The sequence below is a fragment of the Corylus avellana genome, chromosome 5 (assembly GCF_965113065.1).
Source record: "Corylus avellana chromosome 5, dhCorAvel1.hap1.2, whole genome shotgun sequence".
NCBI lineage: Eukaryota > Viridiplantae > Streptophyta > Magnoliopsida > Fagales > Betulaceae > Corylus > Corylus avellana.
Genome location: NC_142494.1, coordinates 15,130,501 through 15,149,542, shown reverse-complemented (window position 1 = coordinate 15,149,542; position 19,042 = coordinate 15,130,501). Strand labels below are relative to the sequence as shown.

Sequence of the window (19,042 nt, the reverse complement as noted above, 5' to 3'; positions counted from 1 at the left end):
CATATACTTGACAAATTTTTTTTTAAAAAAAAAATTTATAGTAGAGTCGTTTATGTTTCAAAAATAAATAAAAAAAGTTCTTAATAAAAATAAGTATTGTAGGAAATTCGATTAGATTCCATTTTATTAGACTATACCAAACAAAGAAATATGAATAGTTATTCCATTCCACACTTGATTCCATTCACCATCCTATTAGACTGGAATAAGAATAGGTATTTCATTCCATACTTCATTTCAGTGTTTCAACCAAATTAAGGAATAGGAATAGCTATTTTATTCTACACTCTTTTATTCTTAAAAACAACTATTCTTTTTCCTGATAGAATAGTCATTCCGTAAACCAAACAAACCATTAGAGTTTTAGATACGAGATCCTCCTGAAAAGCTCTCCAAAGAGAGAGACTAGCTCTTGTCTCACTGACCCAATGTAGTAAATTTTATTTTATCCTTAAAAAAAAAATGAATACAAAATTAGTAATATTATATATATTTCTGTCTATATTATTAAAAAACCATATAAAATGGAGCCCGCATAGTCATCCAAGTTCTTTATTCCAAAGGTTGAAAAAAAAAGAAAAAAGAAAAAGAAAAAAGAAAAAAAGAAGGTCCCCACTACTTTGAAGGTCCGGTCCATAGCAAAAGCAACACTGCATAATTAACGCTTCAAACGGTGGAAGTATTTTTATACGCTTTGTTTGGTCAGGAGAATGGAATAATTCACGCCCGCCCCATCCACTGGTATTCCTATTCCAAGTTTTGCACCAACAAGGCATATTTCACACCGTTCCCGGGCTATATAACTCAAGCAACCAAACACCTCTCACCAATATCTCAGCCCCTCTCTCTCTCTCTCTCTCTCTCTCTCTGTCTCTGTGTCCCTAAAACCCTCTGTTTCTCACTTTGTAAAGGCTCCGAGAGGTAGGAGTTTGGGCGCTAAATGGCTTTATCTCAGTCTCAGACAAAGAAAAAGCAAGTGCACCTCTTCTACTACCCGGAGTGCGAGGACCTCGCCCGAAACGTCGCCGCTCAGTCCGACAATATCACTCTCCAAACCATCAAATGGAGGTCTTTTTCTTCTTTCTTCACTTGTTTATGTGCTTTATATTGTTATTCTGCTATAAACATGAAATGGGCAGTTTTGTTTTCTTTACAATTTTACTATAAACAATGAATTCCTGTTATCTCATTAAGTGTTGCTGCCAATCTATGTATGTTCTTGCCAATACCCAATAAAGGTTTGTGTTTTATAAGAGTTTGTGGAACTTGAAACACATCATCAACCTTTTCAATTTGCCTTTCTTTTTTTTTTTTTTTTCTTCTTCTTCAAAGCTTCCCCTTTGCTTGTTATGGTAATCACATTACCACCACAGCTACTCAAATTCTATTTTCACCATACTTGATAACCCTTGCAAAAGATGTTTCCTTTTTATGTATCTAATGTGTGACGTAAATGTGAAATTTGTTTTTGTGTTTTGAGGAGTGTTTTGCATTTTGGAATGATTGTTTATGTTTTTGTTTTGAAAACAGAAACAAAAACAAAAAGTTTAGTAGACAGAGTCTAACTTTTCTTGCATCTGTGTTCAAATGCTTCTGGAAATTTTCGTACCTTTTTTTTTGTTATTTGTTATTTTTTTTTTTTTTGGAACGTTCCCATAGACTGGGACCTATCTCTTAATTTGGGATTGATAACCTGCAACTAATATGTGGTTGGGTTTAATATAGGCTTTGGTCAAATCTGAAGTTGCAACTGCAAGAATAGCTTTTTTTTTTTTTTTAAATAAGTAATCGAGATATTATTAAAAGCGTAAATCGAGATATCATTAAAAGCATAAGGCGTCTCTGGATACACATAGAGTATACAAAAGAAGCCACATAACTAGTAGGAGCAAAAATAACTAAAAAATCATGATAATTAATTACCAAAGGAGAAACTAAAGTAGCTGTCCAAAGATTTAGGGTGTTGAAAAATAAGGACTTAGTCTCCTTCAAACTCCTCTTACGTTTCTCAAAACTTTTATCTTTTTTTTTTTTTTTTCCTTTTTTCCCTCTAAAGACACAACAAAAAGCACAAAGGTACCATTTTTCATACAACAACATTTCAAGTGCTATGGGTAGTCCACCAACAAACAAGCATACAAGTCGGTTATTTGTCTAGGCATAACACAAGACAGCCCAAACCGTCTAAAGAAAACATTCTACATAGCACATGCAACCACATAATGAAGAAGAAGATGATTCAAGCACCTATTGACAACACCTATTGACAACAATGACTTGCCGTTTCCAGAGATTGTTGATGATAAGGATCTTTCTTAGGGCCGTCGACCAAGCAAAAAAAGCCACCCTCAATGGAGCTTTAGTCCGCCAAACACTCTTCCAGAAAAAACGGTAACCATCATTTTAATTCATGACAATGTAAAAGGATTTAACACCAAACAAACTTCTTTTGGAAGGGACCTACCACAACTTGTCCTTGCCTTCCCATTTCACTCTCCCTAAATACAACACCCAGAAAAATGATGCAAAGACATCCATCTCCCAATCATGAGCCGCTATAGCAAAGCTCACGTTCTACTGAATGGGATCTCTAGGAATTTCCACATGATCCACAATGAAAACATCCTTTGCGCACATAATACCAAATAAACCCATAAAGGCTTCCTTAAGGACCTTATCTCCAAACCATAGATCATGCGAAAATGTAACTTTGTTGCCTTCTTCCACCTTAGATCTAGTATGACTTGAAAGCTTCACTTAGCCCTAAATCTGCAAGAATAGTTACAAAGAATTATTGCAACTTCAATTTTTTTTTCCTGACCAAGGGATGAATAGACTGTTGGTGGTTACTCCTAAATCTGCTTACTATTGAAAATGAAAAAATAAATAAATAAATTCTGCTTTCTACTTTGCAACTATCCAGAAAAATTTTCTTACATAGTTGTTTTTTATTTTATTTATTTTTTTATGATTTAAAATTTATGCTGTTTGCAGTAGGAATTTAGCTAGTCTCGTATAAGGGTGCGTCAGAGGACTGATAACTTCTATGCATATGCAGGAATTTTGATGATGGATTTCCAAACATTTATATTAACGATGCACAAGATCTGAGAGGTCAACATGTTGCCTTTCTTGCATCCTTCAGCTCCACAGGAGTTATCTTTGAGCAGCTTTCTGTCATATATCTACTCCCACGGCTGTTTGTTGCTTCCTTCACATTGGTCTTGCCTTTCTTTCCAACTGGCTCCTTTGAGCGAATGGAAGATGAAGGGGATGTAGCAACAGCATTTACGTTATCAAGGATGTTGACAAATATACCTATATCGAGAGGTGGCCCTACTAGTTTAGTCATCTATGATATCCATGCTTTGCAGGTTTGTTCTATCTTTTGTGGAAGTGATCAGATTTGATTCTTTTGTCCTGATAGGGTTTTTTTTTTTTTTTTTTTTTTTCTTAATAAAAAAAAAAAAATTTGGTCAACTTTTTTTGTTTCTTAAAACTTTCTGGAAAATTAGTATCTTTGTCAGACTTTTTTTATAAATGGGATCCGGATGAAAAATTAGTGATATTTAAATGTTTATTGCTATATCTACTCTTTCTCAGTTGGGGTGCATGGGGCTGTTTGGTTGAAAAAGTTTCTCAATATTTCATCTAGCTGAAATCTTATTTCTTTTCCTTTTCTAGTGTAAGAGTTGTATACTTGACTGGAGTTCTATATGTTTAGCACAATATCAAAATTGGAATGATTTTTTAATATAAGACTAATGTGAAATTTCCTTTTGTTTAGAATTTTTATTGGAGACAAATATTTTCCAGTGTTTCATTAATTTCGTCTTTTTTTGCAGTTATCTGAATATTAGTTGTGCTGTGTATTCTCGCACATCAGAATTTGATACTTGTGTTGTAGAAAACAGTGAATTTAATTATTAATTAATATTCTAACAAGAAATAACTAAAAACCCATGGGTTATCAAATATGGAGTTTTGGTGCATTTTACTGTTAGAATGAAATCTTATTATTATATAGATCCTTGGGTTTTATATGCATTTAGTGTTTGTCACTAAGTGGAGATTGCATAAGATGTTTTCTATACTATGGTTTGACCAAGTTTCAGTTTGGTGCGGAATATATCATCTCTTGTTTAGCACCGCCTGAATGGTCTTTGATATTAGTGTTAGGCATGAAAATGGTGATAATCACATTAATATATTCTCATTTTCGTTATTATGCAGGAAAGATTTTATTTTGGGGACCATGTTTTGCCTTTGTTTGAGACTGGTATTCCTCTCCTAAAGCAGCGTCTTCACGAACTTCCTGATGCTGACAATGTGAGTTATTATTATTTCTTGATTCTATAGCACCTCTAGTAATATTTTCTAGCCTGTTAAATTTTCGATATCCTGGATCTTTTTAATCATAGTTCTCTTCCAGATTGTTGTTGCATTTCCAGATGATGGAGCTTGGAAGCGATTCCACAAGCTTTTGGATCATTTTCCCATGGTTTAAATTCTTTCCTCAAATAAATTTGACCTTCAAGTTTATAATCCAATGTTTTTATTATCTACCAAAATTTTTGTTGTTAAATGGCAGGTGGTGTGTGCAAAGGTTCGTGAAGGTGATAAGAGAATAGTACGGCTCAAGGAAGGAAATCCTGCTGGTTGTCATGTAGTCATTGTTGATGATTTGGTCCAATCTGGAGGCACCCTGATTGAATGCCAGGTACACTTTAGGAAACCATGCTTGAATAGACTTTATATATTTGATAAATTTATTATTATTATTATTATTATTATTATTATTATAGTCTTCCGAAAACGTAATTCAGGACTTGGATAAGTTTATGTTCATTTAAGATTCTCTCTTTTTCCTTCTTTAATATACTGTCATTTTGATTAAAACTTTAAATCTTTCGTGATGTCCCAATCTGAACTTTTTATTAACATATGTAATCCATGTACCTCCAAGCATGTAAATGATAGGGACATGAGACAAACATGGATTCACGGATTCGGTGAATCTTGGAAATATAGGATAATGAATAAAGTTAGTGTTTGTCTGTAAATATGACCTCTGGTTTTCCTTTTTTTATGTTCTTCTTGTTCGTTTAGTGTTAATAGTTAGAAATGTTGTATCATGACATTTAAGGTGCATTTGGTATGCAAGAGTATACACTTGCGTCATACGGCTCCATTCTGGAATCAGGACCTCCACCTTTCCTTTGAGCAACGGGTCCTTGAACTAACCTGTCCTGTCCCCAGAAGGCGGTTTCTTTTCATTCGTTCATTGATCCAATTAATGAACAACAAAAAAAAAAAAAAAGAGCTTATTTTTCAATTGTTTTATCTTTTTAAATTTTCTCATGTTCAATATAGATACATATCATGCATATAAAGTTGTACCAATCCCGGAACTAACATTCGCTTCTTCTTTTTCCCCCCCTTGCCTTTCTGGTTCTGCCAGAAAGTTTTGGCAGCTCATGGTGCAGCAAAGGTGAGTGCTTATGTGACCCATGGGGTGTTTCCTAAGCGCTCATGGGAGAGGTTCACCCACAAGGATGGTAAGTACTTTGTTCCTATCCCTCCTCACCTTTTCTGTTGAACTTGTACGATTTTTAATCGACTTTTGTTTTCAATGTCAGAAGGCTCGGAAAAGGCCTTTGCCTACTTTTGGATAACAGATTCATGCCTTCTTACTGTCAAAGCCATAGCAGATAGAGCTCCTTTTCAAGTGTTGAGTCTTGCAGGATCAATTGCTGATGCTCTACAAACTTGAAAAGATATTTGTAGGGACTTAAGAAAGATACACATAGAAGAAATGCATCTCTGAACACAACCTGATTGTGATTTATTTTAGGCAAAACAGTGTTCAAGAAGCCTATTTCGTGATTTATGTTACTGACGCAAAAAGCATCAGTGCTGGTTTGAATGTCGTCATGGCATTCAGATTATTTTGGATTTGAAAAATAAGAAGAAAAAAAAAAAAACCTTTCTCACATGGGATTTTTAATTTATAATTCATTGAAGTTGAACATTTTGTCATCCGCACTTGCCGTACCTTTGAATCCCCAAAGATAGGATGTGGGCGATTCTTTGTGTTATGGAGTGATCTTCAAAAGTTTGTTCATCTTATAAAACTGCATAGGGTGTCCCTTCAATGATTGATGACTCGTTTTTTAAGACTTCGCTTTTTACTTCTAACAAAAAGGCAAAAATATTAACAAACAACTCAACACTTAAAATTACTCACTTTTATGTCATATCACAACAAAAATGTAAAATTACATTCTAAAGAGCAATAGCAAACAAGCCCTGAAACTGCAACGACTTGACCATATTGATGACTATATATGCCTTTGAAGATAAAAATAAGCTCCAGTGAGTAATAAAACATATGTACAACAATAGCTTATTTACTAAGTCACACAAGAACATGATGGTTCTGTCTGTCTTGCTTCTGTACAAAGTTTTTTTTTACAGCCCCAAAAAACCCGAAAAGACATTTACACATTAACAGGTAATCATATTTGCAAATGTTGTTGAAAGGCAGACCCAGATCAAAAACTGAGATACTGCACAAACCGGCATATGGCTGCATAAGACTTCACAATTCAGCAATATGCTTCACGTTATTCTTCCCCACCCTCCCATCTCCCTCTGGTTAATTAACATCTTGTAGCTCTACATATAAACAAAATGCTCTCCGGCTCTTCCTTCGATACATCCTCATGAAATTTCTCCTGTACCCATCAATGGAGAATGCCAACAATTCAAACAATTATACAACCGTTACTTGGTCCTCTTTCGACTTTATACACTTTACCTAAACAACAGTTAGCAACTATTAGCCCCCATTTCTTAAGGCTACAAGTAAGATGCCATACACTTTTAATTTCTCTCCAGCTTCTCATCTGGGCTATCCAATGAATCTCCTGAATAAGACCCATCTGGTTGACGAATGCATATGTTTAAATTGCTGGAAAGGAAAGGTTCCTGGGGTATACAGAGAAAGAGAAATGGTCAGAAATTATACATGGTTTCTGGAAGAAACTTCCAAGGGGCAATGACTTTCAATCAATCTTGCCTATACTTACCTATGTCTTATAAATCCTGAAAATTATACATGGTTTCTGTAAAGTGTGAGCTGCTAATAAAATGATTAAGGATAACCGGAAATTACACTAACAAAGAAATCGCTTTCAGATAGTCCGTCATCAAAGCTCAAACATAACATGAAATAACTAGACACAGATGAATACTAAGCTGGTATCAATGCATGATTGACAAAGCATCTTTTCATGAAGTTAAAATTATTTAATTTAATAATGGCTAAAATATATATCTGGTCCTCCAAAATTACCCAAATTTCAATTCCATAGCTCAAAGAATTTTCGTGTCACTTTGGTCCTTGTTTTACTTCAGTCATTTTACCCTTAAACGCTGTTAACGCCATGTGATATGTACCCTTTTTGATGATGTCACACTACGGATTTTTTTAATTTGTTTTGTGCCATGTCACTAGAAAAGTTTACACATCAGCATTTTCCATCCTATTATGTGATGATGCCATGATGCCAAAAGACTAAAATGACTCATTTTAGAAAATACATTAACTAAATTGACATGAAATATTTTTGAGGCACTCTACTAAGAACGTTCCAAGTCGTCAAGCATAAAATTTCACGTACTTTTGTCATGATCATGGAAAAAAAGTCGTACAAGTCAAAAATATTATTACCTGATCACCAGTCTCTTGACCCTCCGAGTGGAAAACAATTGGCCGACACCGCTTATCTTCATTCATTAAGCTGGAATTCTGAAAGTGAGTCACAAGGGCCGCCTTGCCCTGGATTCGTGCATATGCAAGTGAAGCCACTTTTTCACTATTGAACTTCTCCCACTTCTTTCCGTGAAATGCCTGGAAGAATTTTAAAGGTATAAGTTCTTGCAAATTTAAAGGATTTCCATTATTTCAATTCAGAAGATAGATTTTGTGAATTTGTGAATTGTCAGTTAGATATAAATACAAAGAATTTCCTCTTTAAATATAAAAAAATCACAAACCAGAATGACCCACAACAAATAATTCTCTTTATGGACACAAGCAAAATAAATTTACTTTTACCGAATTAACATAGAAGGATATCTCAAGTCTGTATTGCTACTCCTTGAGACAGAACAAAGGAAACAAAATTTGAACCTCATAGAAGGGGATAATGTGTGAAGGAGAAACCATATTGATGAAGGCATAACCCACATTGCACTTATTCTGCAACAGACAATAGTCACCATCAGTGGTAATTCAAGTTGACGAAATGTAAGAACATTGTATCATACATTCTTGTAGTGGTATTACCTTAAAATCAATTGGCAAGTAGATAAAATCATAACCACCGCGGTGATTTTCATCAATAGCAGCAAGCAGCATCTTTGAAGTGTACCTGGTAGGAAGACAACAGAAGCAGAAAACCATCAACAAATTCTGACCACCTCATTTAAAATCATGGAGAAATCGTAATAGTTTCAAAACAATAATCATATTTTCTTCTTACTTATTAGGGATGTTTTTAATCATTAAAGTAGTCCTAGTATCTTCCCCACTGATAATTTTATCTAAATCAAGCTGGTACTGCTTCTTGCTATCGATCTGGTTCCCGCCATTCTCAACAACTCGCCGACTTCGACCACGTTCACCTAACCCCTCATTGCTGGTTGCTCCAAATCCTGGATAAGAACCATTGCCAAGGAACACGGGACCATGCCTTGGGAATGACATCATTCTGAAACCAGGCGAATTATTTTCAGTCACATTTCCTGAAAGACCTACACCAGCGCTCATAGCTGCATGCCCACCAATGTTCATCACATTGTTGCGATTTAAACCCACCCCTGCAAATGCAACTGGATTCATGAAGGATGTGTCTGGTGACTCTGGGAAGAAGCCAAACTGCCTATCAAGAGGAACGCCAGATGGAGCAGATCCGACATGATGTTGGTTATGTGAGCCAATAAAAGAACCTTGCCGACTAGTGTATGGAAAACCCTGACCCTGTCCACCGGATGCAAATGGGTGCCCCACAGATGGTGTTTTCCAGGCAGAAGAATTGGCACGCTCAGAGTAAGGACCTGGACTTCCCCAGAGAAACTGAGGACCAGATAATGTTCCAATGCCAGATGAATTCGGATTTGATTCACCAAATGGAGACAAGGGGCCCGGACTTGTGCTGAACTTCTGCTCAGAAAAGGAACGGGAATGTTGATAGGCTGCTCCTTGCGTCAATCCAGTGTCAGGAAATATCTGGTTCACATGGTTAGCACTTCCAGTGTCCTTACCAATTGGTGCAAGTTTTGCAGAGTTAGATACATGATGTTGGAGAATTGAAGCCAATCCAGGCAAATGGTTGCTGCTCACAGGGCTCAGATTACCTTGACCTGGGGACTGACTAAAAGCATGCAAAGGATTATGATCACCTGGGCTACCAAATTGTGGCCAGTTACCTGTCATGGAAGTCCCAGTAATTTCAGCTTATAACTGACAACATGTTTCTAACAAGAATATACAAGGAATTAATAGGAATAAGCAAAAAGGTTTTAGTTGCCAGGAATACAAAGTTGTTAAGAGATAAAAATACCTGGAGGAGAGTTGGTCATTGGTGAACCCACGTAATGTCGGAAGCTTCGGATTTCATCTTGTTCCAACTCTTGACTTAGTTGTTGCATCAAGCTAAAAGATCAGAGGTACAAGTAGGTTAATTTCTTCACAGCTTAATAGATCAAGAACAATATGTAACAAGACACCAATTTAATTAGGAATTAAGAAAGAAAAAGAATAACATATTATGATCCTAATTCACATACAAATAAATTGGAAGAGATATTCAAAAACCCATAATAAAAAATATTAAGGGGTAGAAAGTTTGAAGAGGCAAGATAGGAGAAGCTAGACAGCTCACAACAAAACTACATGTTGCAGACGCTGTTGAAACAGAAGCCAGAAATTGCACATGGCATAGGAAGTTTCTGATAAACAAGTTGTCCATGAAACAAAAATGTTCATCATGTCATCACTGGAAGCTGACTAATATCTGTAACAACTTTATTTCCTATTTTCCTTTATTCATGGTTCCCCAGTTCAGGTTTGCAGCTCCAACTAAAATATATAACAATTTGCTGCGTCATACTTCTATGTTGCATCAGGAATTAAAAACAGATTGAAACATCTTCAAAGAAAGAATTGCATAACTTCTTTTTTTCTTAGACGCCACTGCATTGAAGGCAAACTACATCTTGATATTCACTTTCTTTTTCTTTTTTAATAAGTAATAAAAATATCATTAAAAGTGAAAAGAAAACTTAGGTAAATGGGAAATATACAAGAAAAATGCCTAGCTAGAAGAAGAAAAAAGAACAAAAAAATCATGAAAACTAAGCATCAAGGGAGCTACAAATGCAATTGTCCAAATATAAAGAGTAAAAGAAAACGGACTTAAGCTCCTACAACAATCTCTCACGATCCTCGAAACTTCTGTAATTTATTTGCCTCGAAAGGTACCACAAGAAACAAAAAATCACAATCTTCCACACAAAAGCACTCTGAGTGCCATAATCAGTCCAACAAGTGAAAAAGTCCAGCACTTGACTACGCATAACTCAAGACAACTAAAAGCGACTAAAAAAAAGCATATTCCATAAGGCGCAAGCATCCTCACAATGGAAAAGAAGATGGTCCACAAGCACATACAATACCTATCGACCACAATGACATGCAGCTTCCTAAGATTATTCATGCCTCCATGGTAAGGATCTTCTATAGACCCACTGTGCAAGTAAAAAAAAGCCTCTCAAAGGAATTGTAGTGCACCAAATACTCTATCAAGGGAAATGAATGTTGTCGTTACAAACAAGGACATTGTAGAAGGAACTAACAATAAACACCCCTTACTGGAGGGAGCCTACCAAAATTTGTCTTCACTTTCCCGTCTCACTCTATAGCAATACAACAAATTGAAGAACAAAGCAAAGACATCCCCATCTCCGAATCGTGAGCTACTCTAATAAAGCTTACGCCCAACTAAAGGGAACCACTACAGATCTCTATATGAGTTGCTACGGAAACAATGTCCAAACAACCAAATACTATACAAATGCGGAAAAGCTTCCTTAAGGGCCTTCTCCCCACACCACATTTCATAATCTAATTTTGGAGTCATCTCCTATCTCAAATCTGGTATGACTCCTCCAACCCCTCCTAATATTCTTCCATAACCCCACCTCATATGGACGAGGAAACTTATTAGAACACCACCCACCCCATGAACTGCTAAATTTAGAATCCAGCACAACTATCCATCAAACTTTTTTCTCATGCACATAGTAGCACAATCATTTCCCTAAAAGAGCACAATTGAACATCCGCAAGTTCCAAACCCCCAACCCTCCCTTAGAGATTGGGGAGCAAACCTTGGACCAAACTAACCAAGTGAGATTTGAACTCTTCACCTAGCCCACCCCCTAAGAAATCTTTGATGAAGCTTCTCTATATGGTTTGCAACACCAATAGGAAGAGGGAAGAAAGACATAAAGTAGTAGGTCAATTGAAAAGGGTGCTATTGATAAGGGTAACCCTGCCACCCTTAGACAAATACATCACATTTTCTAATTAGCCAACCAACGCTCTATCTTCTCAACAACACCATTCTAACAAATTATACTTGCCTTATAGGAGGCCCCTAATGGAAGACCAAGATACTTCAAAGGTAAAGAAAAAACCCTACAACCCAAAATGCCAACCAAGCTACCCACTTTAACTACATTACCCAAAAAAACCAATTCCGACTTAGGCAGATTAACCTTCAAACCGGAGATAGCTTCAAAACATAAAAATAAAGCACACAGATAGCAAAGGTTATTGAGATTGGCCCCACAAAAAACTATAAGTATCATATGCAAACAAGTGTGAAATGTTAACCACACCAGAGTGCCTAGACCCCACAAAAACACTGAGAGAAAATCCTCATCAATAGTTGCAAAAATCATTTTACTTAAGGCTTTCATGACAACAACAAATAGAAAAGGAGGCAAAGAATCTCCCTATCTCAAACTACTAGAGCTACTAAAGAACCAGATGGAGAGCCAATCACTAAAACAGAAAAGTGCATGGATGAGATACAACGCGTTATATAAGAGCACCATTTCTCCCCGAAGCTACATCTCCTCAACAAATAAAGTAGGAACTCCCAATTGACATGACCATAAGCTTTCTCAATATCCAGTTTGCAAAGCACCCTTGGTTCACCAGATTTGATCCTACTATCCAAACATTCATTTTCTATGAGCACAAAATCTTGACATTTACTTCTTTCGAGGATTTGATTTTTAAGTCTACCCGAGAGGAGGCAAGCTGGTTTCAATAAGGACTCTTCCAAATTGCCTTGTTTAATAATTATCTTGAAGAAAGTTTTCAATTAGAATATCAAGAAGAATACCACTCCACCCATTTGTTAGTCTAGAGCAAATTGATCAATTTTCTGAAAACCTGACTGTTTGTTGAACCAAAAAAAGAGGATCAAGGGTCAAAGCTTCAGCAGTTGGCCCAACTGTGTTCAGATCGTGATATCATAAATAAATTAAATTAAAAATAATAATGTTATGAATCTAAAATATATATATATAAATTATTATAATTATTTTTTAACAATTTTCATAGGATTTGTATGAAACAATATAATAAACAAGGACGAAAGTATGTTATCGTAGATTGTAAATAGTAAAAGCATATGTATATAATTGTGAAAAGTTTTCTTTGAGGTATGCTGAAAGCATTTTATTCCCGCCTAAAGTTATACAAAGCCTAAATATATTACTTACAGTAACAACAACATTAAGGTGTACCATGATATTAAAAAATTTCAAAATTGGGTTCAAACCCCCCAACACAAGAAGCTTTTTTAGTTATTATTGTAAAATAGCCTAATCCCACTGAGAATGGTAAAAATATATTAATAACAATAAAATTACTACGGAGCTGTGGCTCATTTGGTGACACCCAATCCTGATATTGTGAGCTGCCGAACTTGTGTTTCAAGAACCACTCCAGCAGAGCTCTTTGACGACATTTTTTCACATAGCCCAACCATGAGGCTAGTTTGACCCACACCCTCGCCAACAGGTCTTGTGGTCGATCCTGTTGGTTAACAACAGGTTTGGATGGTTATTTATTGAAAACAGATCCTAGAGGGCACTGGCTAGCATCGGGACCCAATTCCTGGGCTGCGAAGTCCGACTGCATCGTCCAGTTCAGGTCTCAAAACATTGAATAGAATCATATGCTAAACTACAATAATACTTGGTATTTTCAGTCACTTCCATACAGGCATTTCTTGAAGAAAAGAAAAGGAAAAAAAGGAAAGAAGAAAAAGATTGAACCAGAGTAAGGCTTTGGGATTAGAAGCTGAAATGAACAATAAAAAGTTCCCTTGTTGATCAATTAATTTCCTTTTCTCATGAGATCCAGAATTTTGTCCTTACCTCTGGACATTGGCTGGGGTGGTTATATGATCAGTGCCAACAACAATGCATAAGCTCAAATGTCATAACAGTAACAGTAACAGTTAAGGAAAGTAACAAAAGACTTACTTTCGACGTGCTCCACCAGGGCGGCTAGGTTCAAGCTTTATGCGTTTCCCAGCTATGTCACTCCTATTTAATGCCCTAAGAGCTGCCTCTGCACCTCTAACATCGTAAAATTCTATGAATTTATGGTGTCTCTTATGTGGTGTTTCGCGGATCTGCATTTCATCCAAAGGAAGATCTTTTTACTTACAGAACTAAACAGAATAGTGCATGTATATGTACAAGGATGAGTGAATGAATATGAAAAAATCATATGTAATAATGATACATGTCCAAATAGTACCTCTTTGACCTCCCCATAAGCCCCAAATATTTGACGAAGGTCATCATTTGATACTGATGGATCCAAATTGAACACCACAAGAGTCCCTTGGTTAACATCCTTTTCTGATGGGTTATCCTGGAATATAGTGAACAGATAAAGTTACATGATATAGACATAGATAGAATCAATAGTACCAAACAGAATCATTTTTTTTGATAAGTAATAGTACCAAACGGAATCATTTTTTTTGATAAGTAATAGTACCAAACGGAATCATAAAAACAAACATTAAACATTCTTCTCAAACCTTGGGAATTGAAAAATGAATGTCAAGCTTTCTTCGTCTCAAAGGTTTATTTTGTAATGCACGCATTGCAGTACGAGCATCTCGGATATCATAATATGATATCATCACAAAGCCCCTGTGCTTGCATGCTGTGTATAAAGTTCTGATATCCCCATATTGCTACCAAAATAAAATAAAATAAATAAGAGCAGTTTCATAAACAATAAGTGTAAAGAGTAACAAAATATATATAAAGAAATGTTTATATATATGTATAACAATTAAAAAAAAAAAAAAAATGAACATAATACTGTCAAACCCCAATCACAAATTTCCCATCTCCAACAGATGCGCGCACACTCACACACCCACAAGGTTAGCAAGACCTTTCAGTGGTACATAATAGCTACCATGAGGAATTGCCATCTACATATCCTGAAAGACCTCAATATTACATAGAACTAATCTTGCCAATGTGTTCCCTTCCATATGCATGGAATTTTTGTTGGTTTGTCATACTGGGAAACATCAAGGATAGTTGAAGGGAAATGGGAGAGAAACAAAAGGGAAGATGATTTCATTTTACACTATTCAGTTTGAGGGAGGGGGGTGGGGAAGGGAGGAACATGCAAGGGATTACCTGTCCCCCCTAAGTCCACAATTGGATTCATCACAATCGGGGAGGAAAGAAAGGAAAGAGAGAGTTGAAAGGGTTTACATTTAAATCATTTTCTTCTAGTGGGCTCCACTATGTGGTTTCCTTCATTTCTTCCTTGACAACCAAACACCCAGAGGACACTAGAAAGTAGAGGGAAGGAAAAAGAGTAGATGATAAAAGTAAAAAAATAAAAAATAAAATAAAAAACAAATAAAAAAGAGAGGACAGAAGAGATATCAATTTTCCATCATGAATATTTGATAAGATGGAAGGAAAAGTAGAAGGGCAAAAAAATGGCTCTCATCTTTCCTTGTTTGGCATGGAAGAAGGATGAGACAAACAGGGAAGAAAGTACCATATTTATTAGCATCATACACTTTATAAGAAACAAAAATATTAGGAATTAAAAGGATGAGGCATAAACTCTTATAAGACACCACCCACTCCCACTTCCCATAATTGGGAGGATTCAAAAATGTGGGCCCAGATGGAGATTCCCCATCTCCCCTTTTCCTCCCCTCCCATTTCCAAAACAATGGAAAATACCATCCTCCAGATTTTCCTTCCTCCCTTCTCCATCCCTCCCGTTTTCTTTGGAACTGTTCTGTCTGTGTCCTCTGATAACAGGTTTCTGTTAAAAAACACTGAGATGGAAAACTATAACTCAAATTCGTTTGGGTACATGTTTCAATTACTAGCTTTTTTGAAACTATAACTCAAAATTGTTGATTTCTAAGAACACCAACACAATGATCATTTGTTTTCAGTGAGAAGATGAAAAACATGGAAACAGCCCATTCACTACTGGCAATTTTATAGCAGAAAAATAATATATAGCAATTTTGTAAATAAGAATGACAATTTCATAATATTGGCTAATCTTGTTAGTGGCAAAGCGAAAATAAAATCAATTTTCTATTTCAAATTTCAGCTGCCTCATCTTATACACACATCTTCAAGGATTTTTGTTCAAAAACTATTAAACAGTTCTATAGTCTCATTTTTAAAAACATGTTTTCTAGCATAAAAACCTGAAAAAAGACCCAATCAAGCCCAAACACCATAAGTGTCAGTTACATATCCAATTTAGCTGGATACCTCCAAGCAAGAGTGGCATCCATCAGATAGGAGGCATGTTATGATGATTAAAATGGAAGAACTCATGTTTTTCTTTAATTTATAGGGCTGGCATGCTTCGATTACATGTCTGAAGCTCCAACTCATGTGGCCGCCCTAACCTACCCTGTACCTCCCTCTACCCATACTCCTTGTGTTCTGAGTTATGGGAAACAGATCGGAACAGTAAAGTAGAAAAACAGTTAGATGGAACAATGACATCCTCTTCCAGAAAAGCATATGATTTATAGAGAATTTCCCTTTATAAGAAGAATGAATACTATCTCAAACGAGTATCTAAGAGTACAGTTCTGCAAAATCATATTTGAAGAGGTTGCCACCAGCGACAAATGTTTTCTATAAGCAAAGATGCGGTAAAAGATGCCAAAAGCTGGTCCAAAACTAGTACAGAAGGGTTATCACAAGAGAGTCACCCCAAGGAAAAAAAAAGAAAAAAAATCTAGGGAGTGAAAATATTCTTTCAGTCAGCAGTCAACATGACCTAGACTTTTCCCTACATATACAACCTGTCAAATCTAATATGGAACTCGAAATCTGCAAAAAGTGAATGAAAACCTTATTAGATCTTTCCATCTATACATTTTTTAAGCAGGTTTTCAAAATACCCAAGAGACCACGGTTGTGAGTTTTGAATTTGCCAAAGAATTGCATAACATAAGCCAAAATTTTGACTATGATAAGCAAAGCAAAATGGGAATAGGCAGTGACAATTTACTGAAGTGGAAATAGAGTGACAATTTTGATGAAGTGCGTAAACTTATGTAAATTACCTCAAAGAGAGATCTCAATTCAGTGTCCTCAACATTACTATTGATATTCCTGACAAACAATGTCCTTGATGGATGCTCCCCATAGGGATGTTCCCCAGCCGCCGCTGCTGCTGCTCCCACACCGTTTGGAAGTGTATAGTGACCAATGCCATTTGAAGCAACACCATCAGATATGCTTACCTTTGACATACCAATACTGAGGTGCTCTTGTGGCTCCAATTCCATACCCCCTCCACTGCCAAAAAGATCATCTTCCAAATCCTCAAGCTGACTAGGCAAACCACTAAGGTCAAAATCATCCATTATGCCAGCTAAAAGCTCATCTTCATCATCAGGTAGCATGTTTCCTATTGCATTTGCTTCAACCTCGTCGAGTGGATCCTTACACTCATTATCTTGGCCAACTTTATTTAATTTAGACAAGTTATCGTCAACAGATTGACCACCAAGTTCTGAATCAGTAAAATTCACTGCATATCAACAAAAATTACTTCTTAAAAGTCATTCTAAGCCGTAAGTATTTGCAATATCTTGTAACAGGAGCTTACACATACACTTTTCATGGGGGAGGACAGGCAATGAGCTAGAAAACAAGCTCACATCACTTGATGTATATGCACTAATTCCACGTGGGATCCCCCACGCACTAGTTCCCACTTTTGCAGGAATATCAACTGAAGGAATCTTGAATTGACCTACAAAAGCAGTCATGAAGAGTTAATCAATTGTACAACTACATACATAGTTACACAGTTAGACGCAAGAAACATGTGTACATGTATGTTATTAGCTTTCATCAGCTGAAGAAAAAGGAGGCACCTTCAGAGTGACCTGATGTAGAATAATTCAGGTGTTGATCCATCGCTTCAATTTCAGCTAACACAAGGTAGTGAAAGAAAATTGGAGGTTAAGCTATTATAAAACTATCAACTCTTTGGAAGTTTTTAGAGGCATTAAAAAGATATACATAGATACAGATACACGCATCAGAGAATATGCAGCAACTGATAAGGAGGAAAGAAATGTAAGATGAAGCAATCAGCTAATGTTGAACTTTGTTGAAGTCGAGTGCATGCACCAATTATTCAAAATGGTTGAAGTAATTGCATCTGGACAAAAATAGTACAAAAGCAGGAATGCATAGTCCAATAATTCATCAACCATAAATGTGATATATCCATACAACTCTCTATCAATCAGTTACCTAAACATATTCTATCGTTACTAATGATTTATCATCATTCATTCTTCCAGATATTGACCGTGATCATGATGAAGCATGAGTTTCCAAACAGTTTAGCCTATTGGAGTTGAGATCAAGCAACATTTGCTCTCTTCACATATTCAAGGTTGACAGTAAACATAGAATTCACCAAACAAACACCTAAAACTCCTGAAAATCGATTAATGGGCAATTAAAACTTGGGTATGGGGCTAATAACAGGATCACATCACAACCGTCACATAATTTAAATTACAGTAACTACCAGTTCTGGCTAAGTAGCCCATAAGTTAAGGGTTGAAGCTGAATCATAAAGAAGCCCATATGACATGTATAGTAAACCAAACAGACCAAAGGAAAAAAATAAAATAAAAAGAAAACAAAGAAAAAAAGAGCAACAGACCAACTCAGCCGCTCTCATAGAATTCACCAGGTACAGAGTCAACACAGTTCCAAGCTCAAAAAAAGAAAAAAAAAAAAAAAAAAGATCAAACCAGAATAGTCCAATTTCAGCACTTCCAGAACTACCCACCACGCCAAAACCCATATACTGTCATCATTATTAACCTTTTCCATGAACAATAACTAAACTTCAAAAATATCAAATACCCACTTGCTATTTTTTCCAATCACATCAGAGATTAAAAATAAATAAAAAAATAAAAAATCCCATGAAATCAGAATTACCAACAGAATTCAGAAGCATACAGAGAGAGAAAGTAGAGATATAGAGAGAGAAGCACCTTATAGAGAGAGAGAGAATAAACAGAGGGAGAAAGAGAGAGAGAGTGGTTAAAGATAGGCCATTCTTGAAGATGGGTGCACTATTTGTGAGATAGAAAAAGAACGCTTAGTCTCTGATCAGTGATCAAAGATAATCAATCACACACACAGAAACAGAGAGAGAGACAGAGACAGAGACAGAGAGACAGAGAGTTTCGTAGAAGCAGAGAAATTTATTTCTTCTACTCCTCTACTTCCTTCTCCCTCGCCGGGAAACCAGAGAGAAATAAAAACTGCAATAAAATCAGAGAGAGAGAGAGAGAGAGAGTAAAAAAGAGGAAAATGATTGGAG

At 36.1% G+C, this 19,042-nt stretch overlaps 2 protein-coding genes across 6 annotated transcripts; one reads left to right on the top strand and one right to left on the bottom strand.

The window, feature by feature from the left end:
• Positions 1–837: 837 nt before the first annotated feature.
• LOC132181028 (Phosphoribosyltransferase family protein) lies at positions 838–5,929 on the top strand. 2 transcript variants are annotated; one of them, XM_059594071.2, is made up of 7 exons: positions 838–1,068; positions 3,059–3,374; positions 4,234–4,329; positions 4,433–4,501; positions 4,592–4,720; positions 5,462–5,558; positions 5,643–5,929. In XM_059594071.2, exons 1-7 carry the CDS (start codon positions 941–943, stop codon positions 5,771–5,773), a joined length of 966 nt encoding a protein of 321 aa, XP_059450054.2. In that variant the 5' UTR covers positions 838–940; the 3' UTR covers positions 5,774–5,929. The 2 variants fall into 2 exon arrangements, with proteins under 2 accessions (XP_059450054.2, XP_059450052.2); XM_059594069.2 differs by having other exon boundaries at positions 839–1,068; positions 5,640–5,929.
• A 283-nt stretch (positions 5,930–6,212) lies between these two features.
• LOC132180774 (protein MEI2-like 2) lies at positions 6,213–19,042 on the bottom strand. 4 transcript variants are annotated; one of them, XM_059593716.2, is made up of 14 exons: positions 18,711–19,042; positions 17,565–17,621; positions 17,294–17,440; positions 16,746–17,215; positions 14,202–14,360; positions 13,913–14,029; positions 13,633–13,784; positions 9,630–9,721; positions 8,550–9,495; positions 8,354–8,438; positions 8,198–8,266; positions 7,736–7,915; positions 6,882–6,990; positions 6,213–6,737 (listed from the first exon to the last, which is right to left on the bottom strand). In XM_059593716.2, exons 2-13 carry the CDS (start codon positions 17,605–17,607, stop codon positions 6,886–6,888), a joined length of 2,565 nt encoding a protein of 854 aa, XP_059449699.2. In that variant the 5' UTR covers positions 17,608–17,621; positions 18,711–19,042; the 3' UTR covers positions 6,213–6,737; positions 6,882–6,885. The 4 variants fall into 4 exon arrangements, with proteins under 4 accessions (XP_059449699.2, XP_059449697.2, XP_059449700.2 ...); XM_059593714.2 differs by having other exon boundaries at positions 6,213–6,990; XM_059593717.2 differs by having other exon boundaries at positions 6,213–6,990; positions 17,300–17,440; positions 18,711–19,041.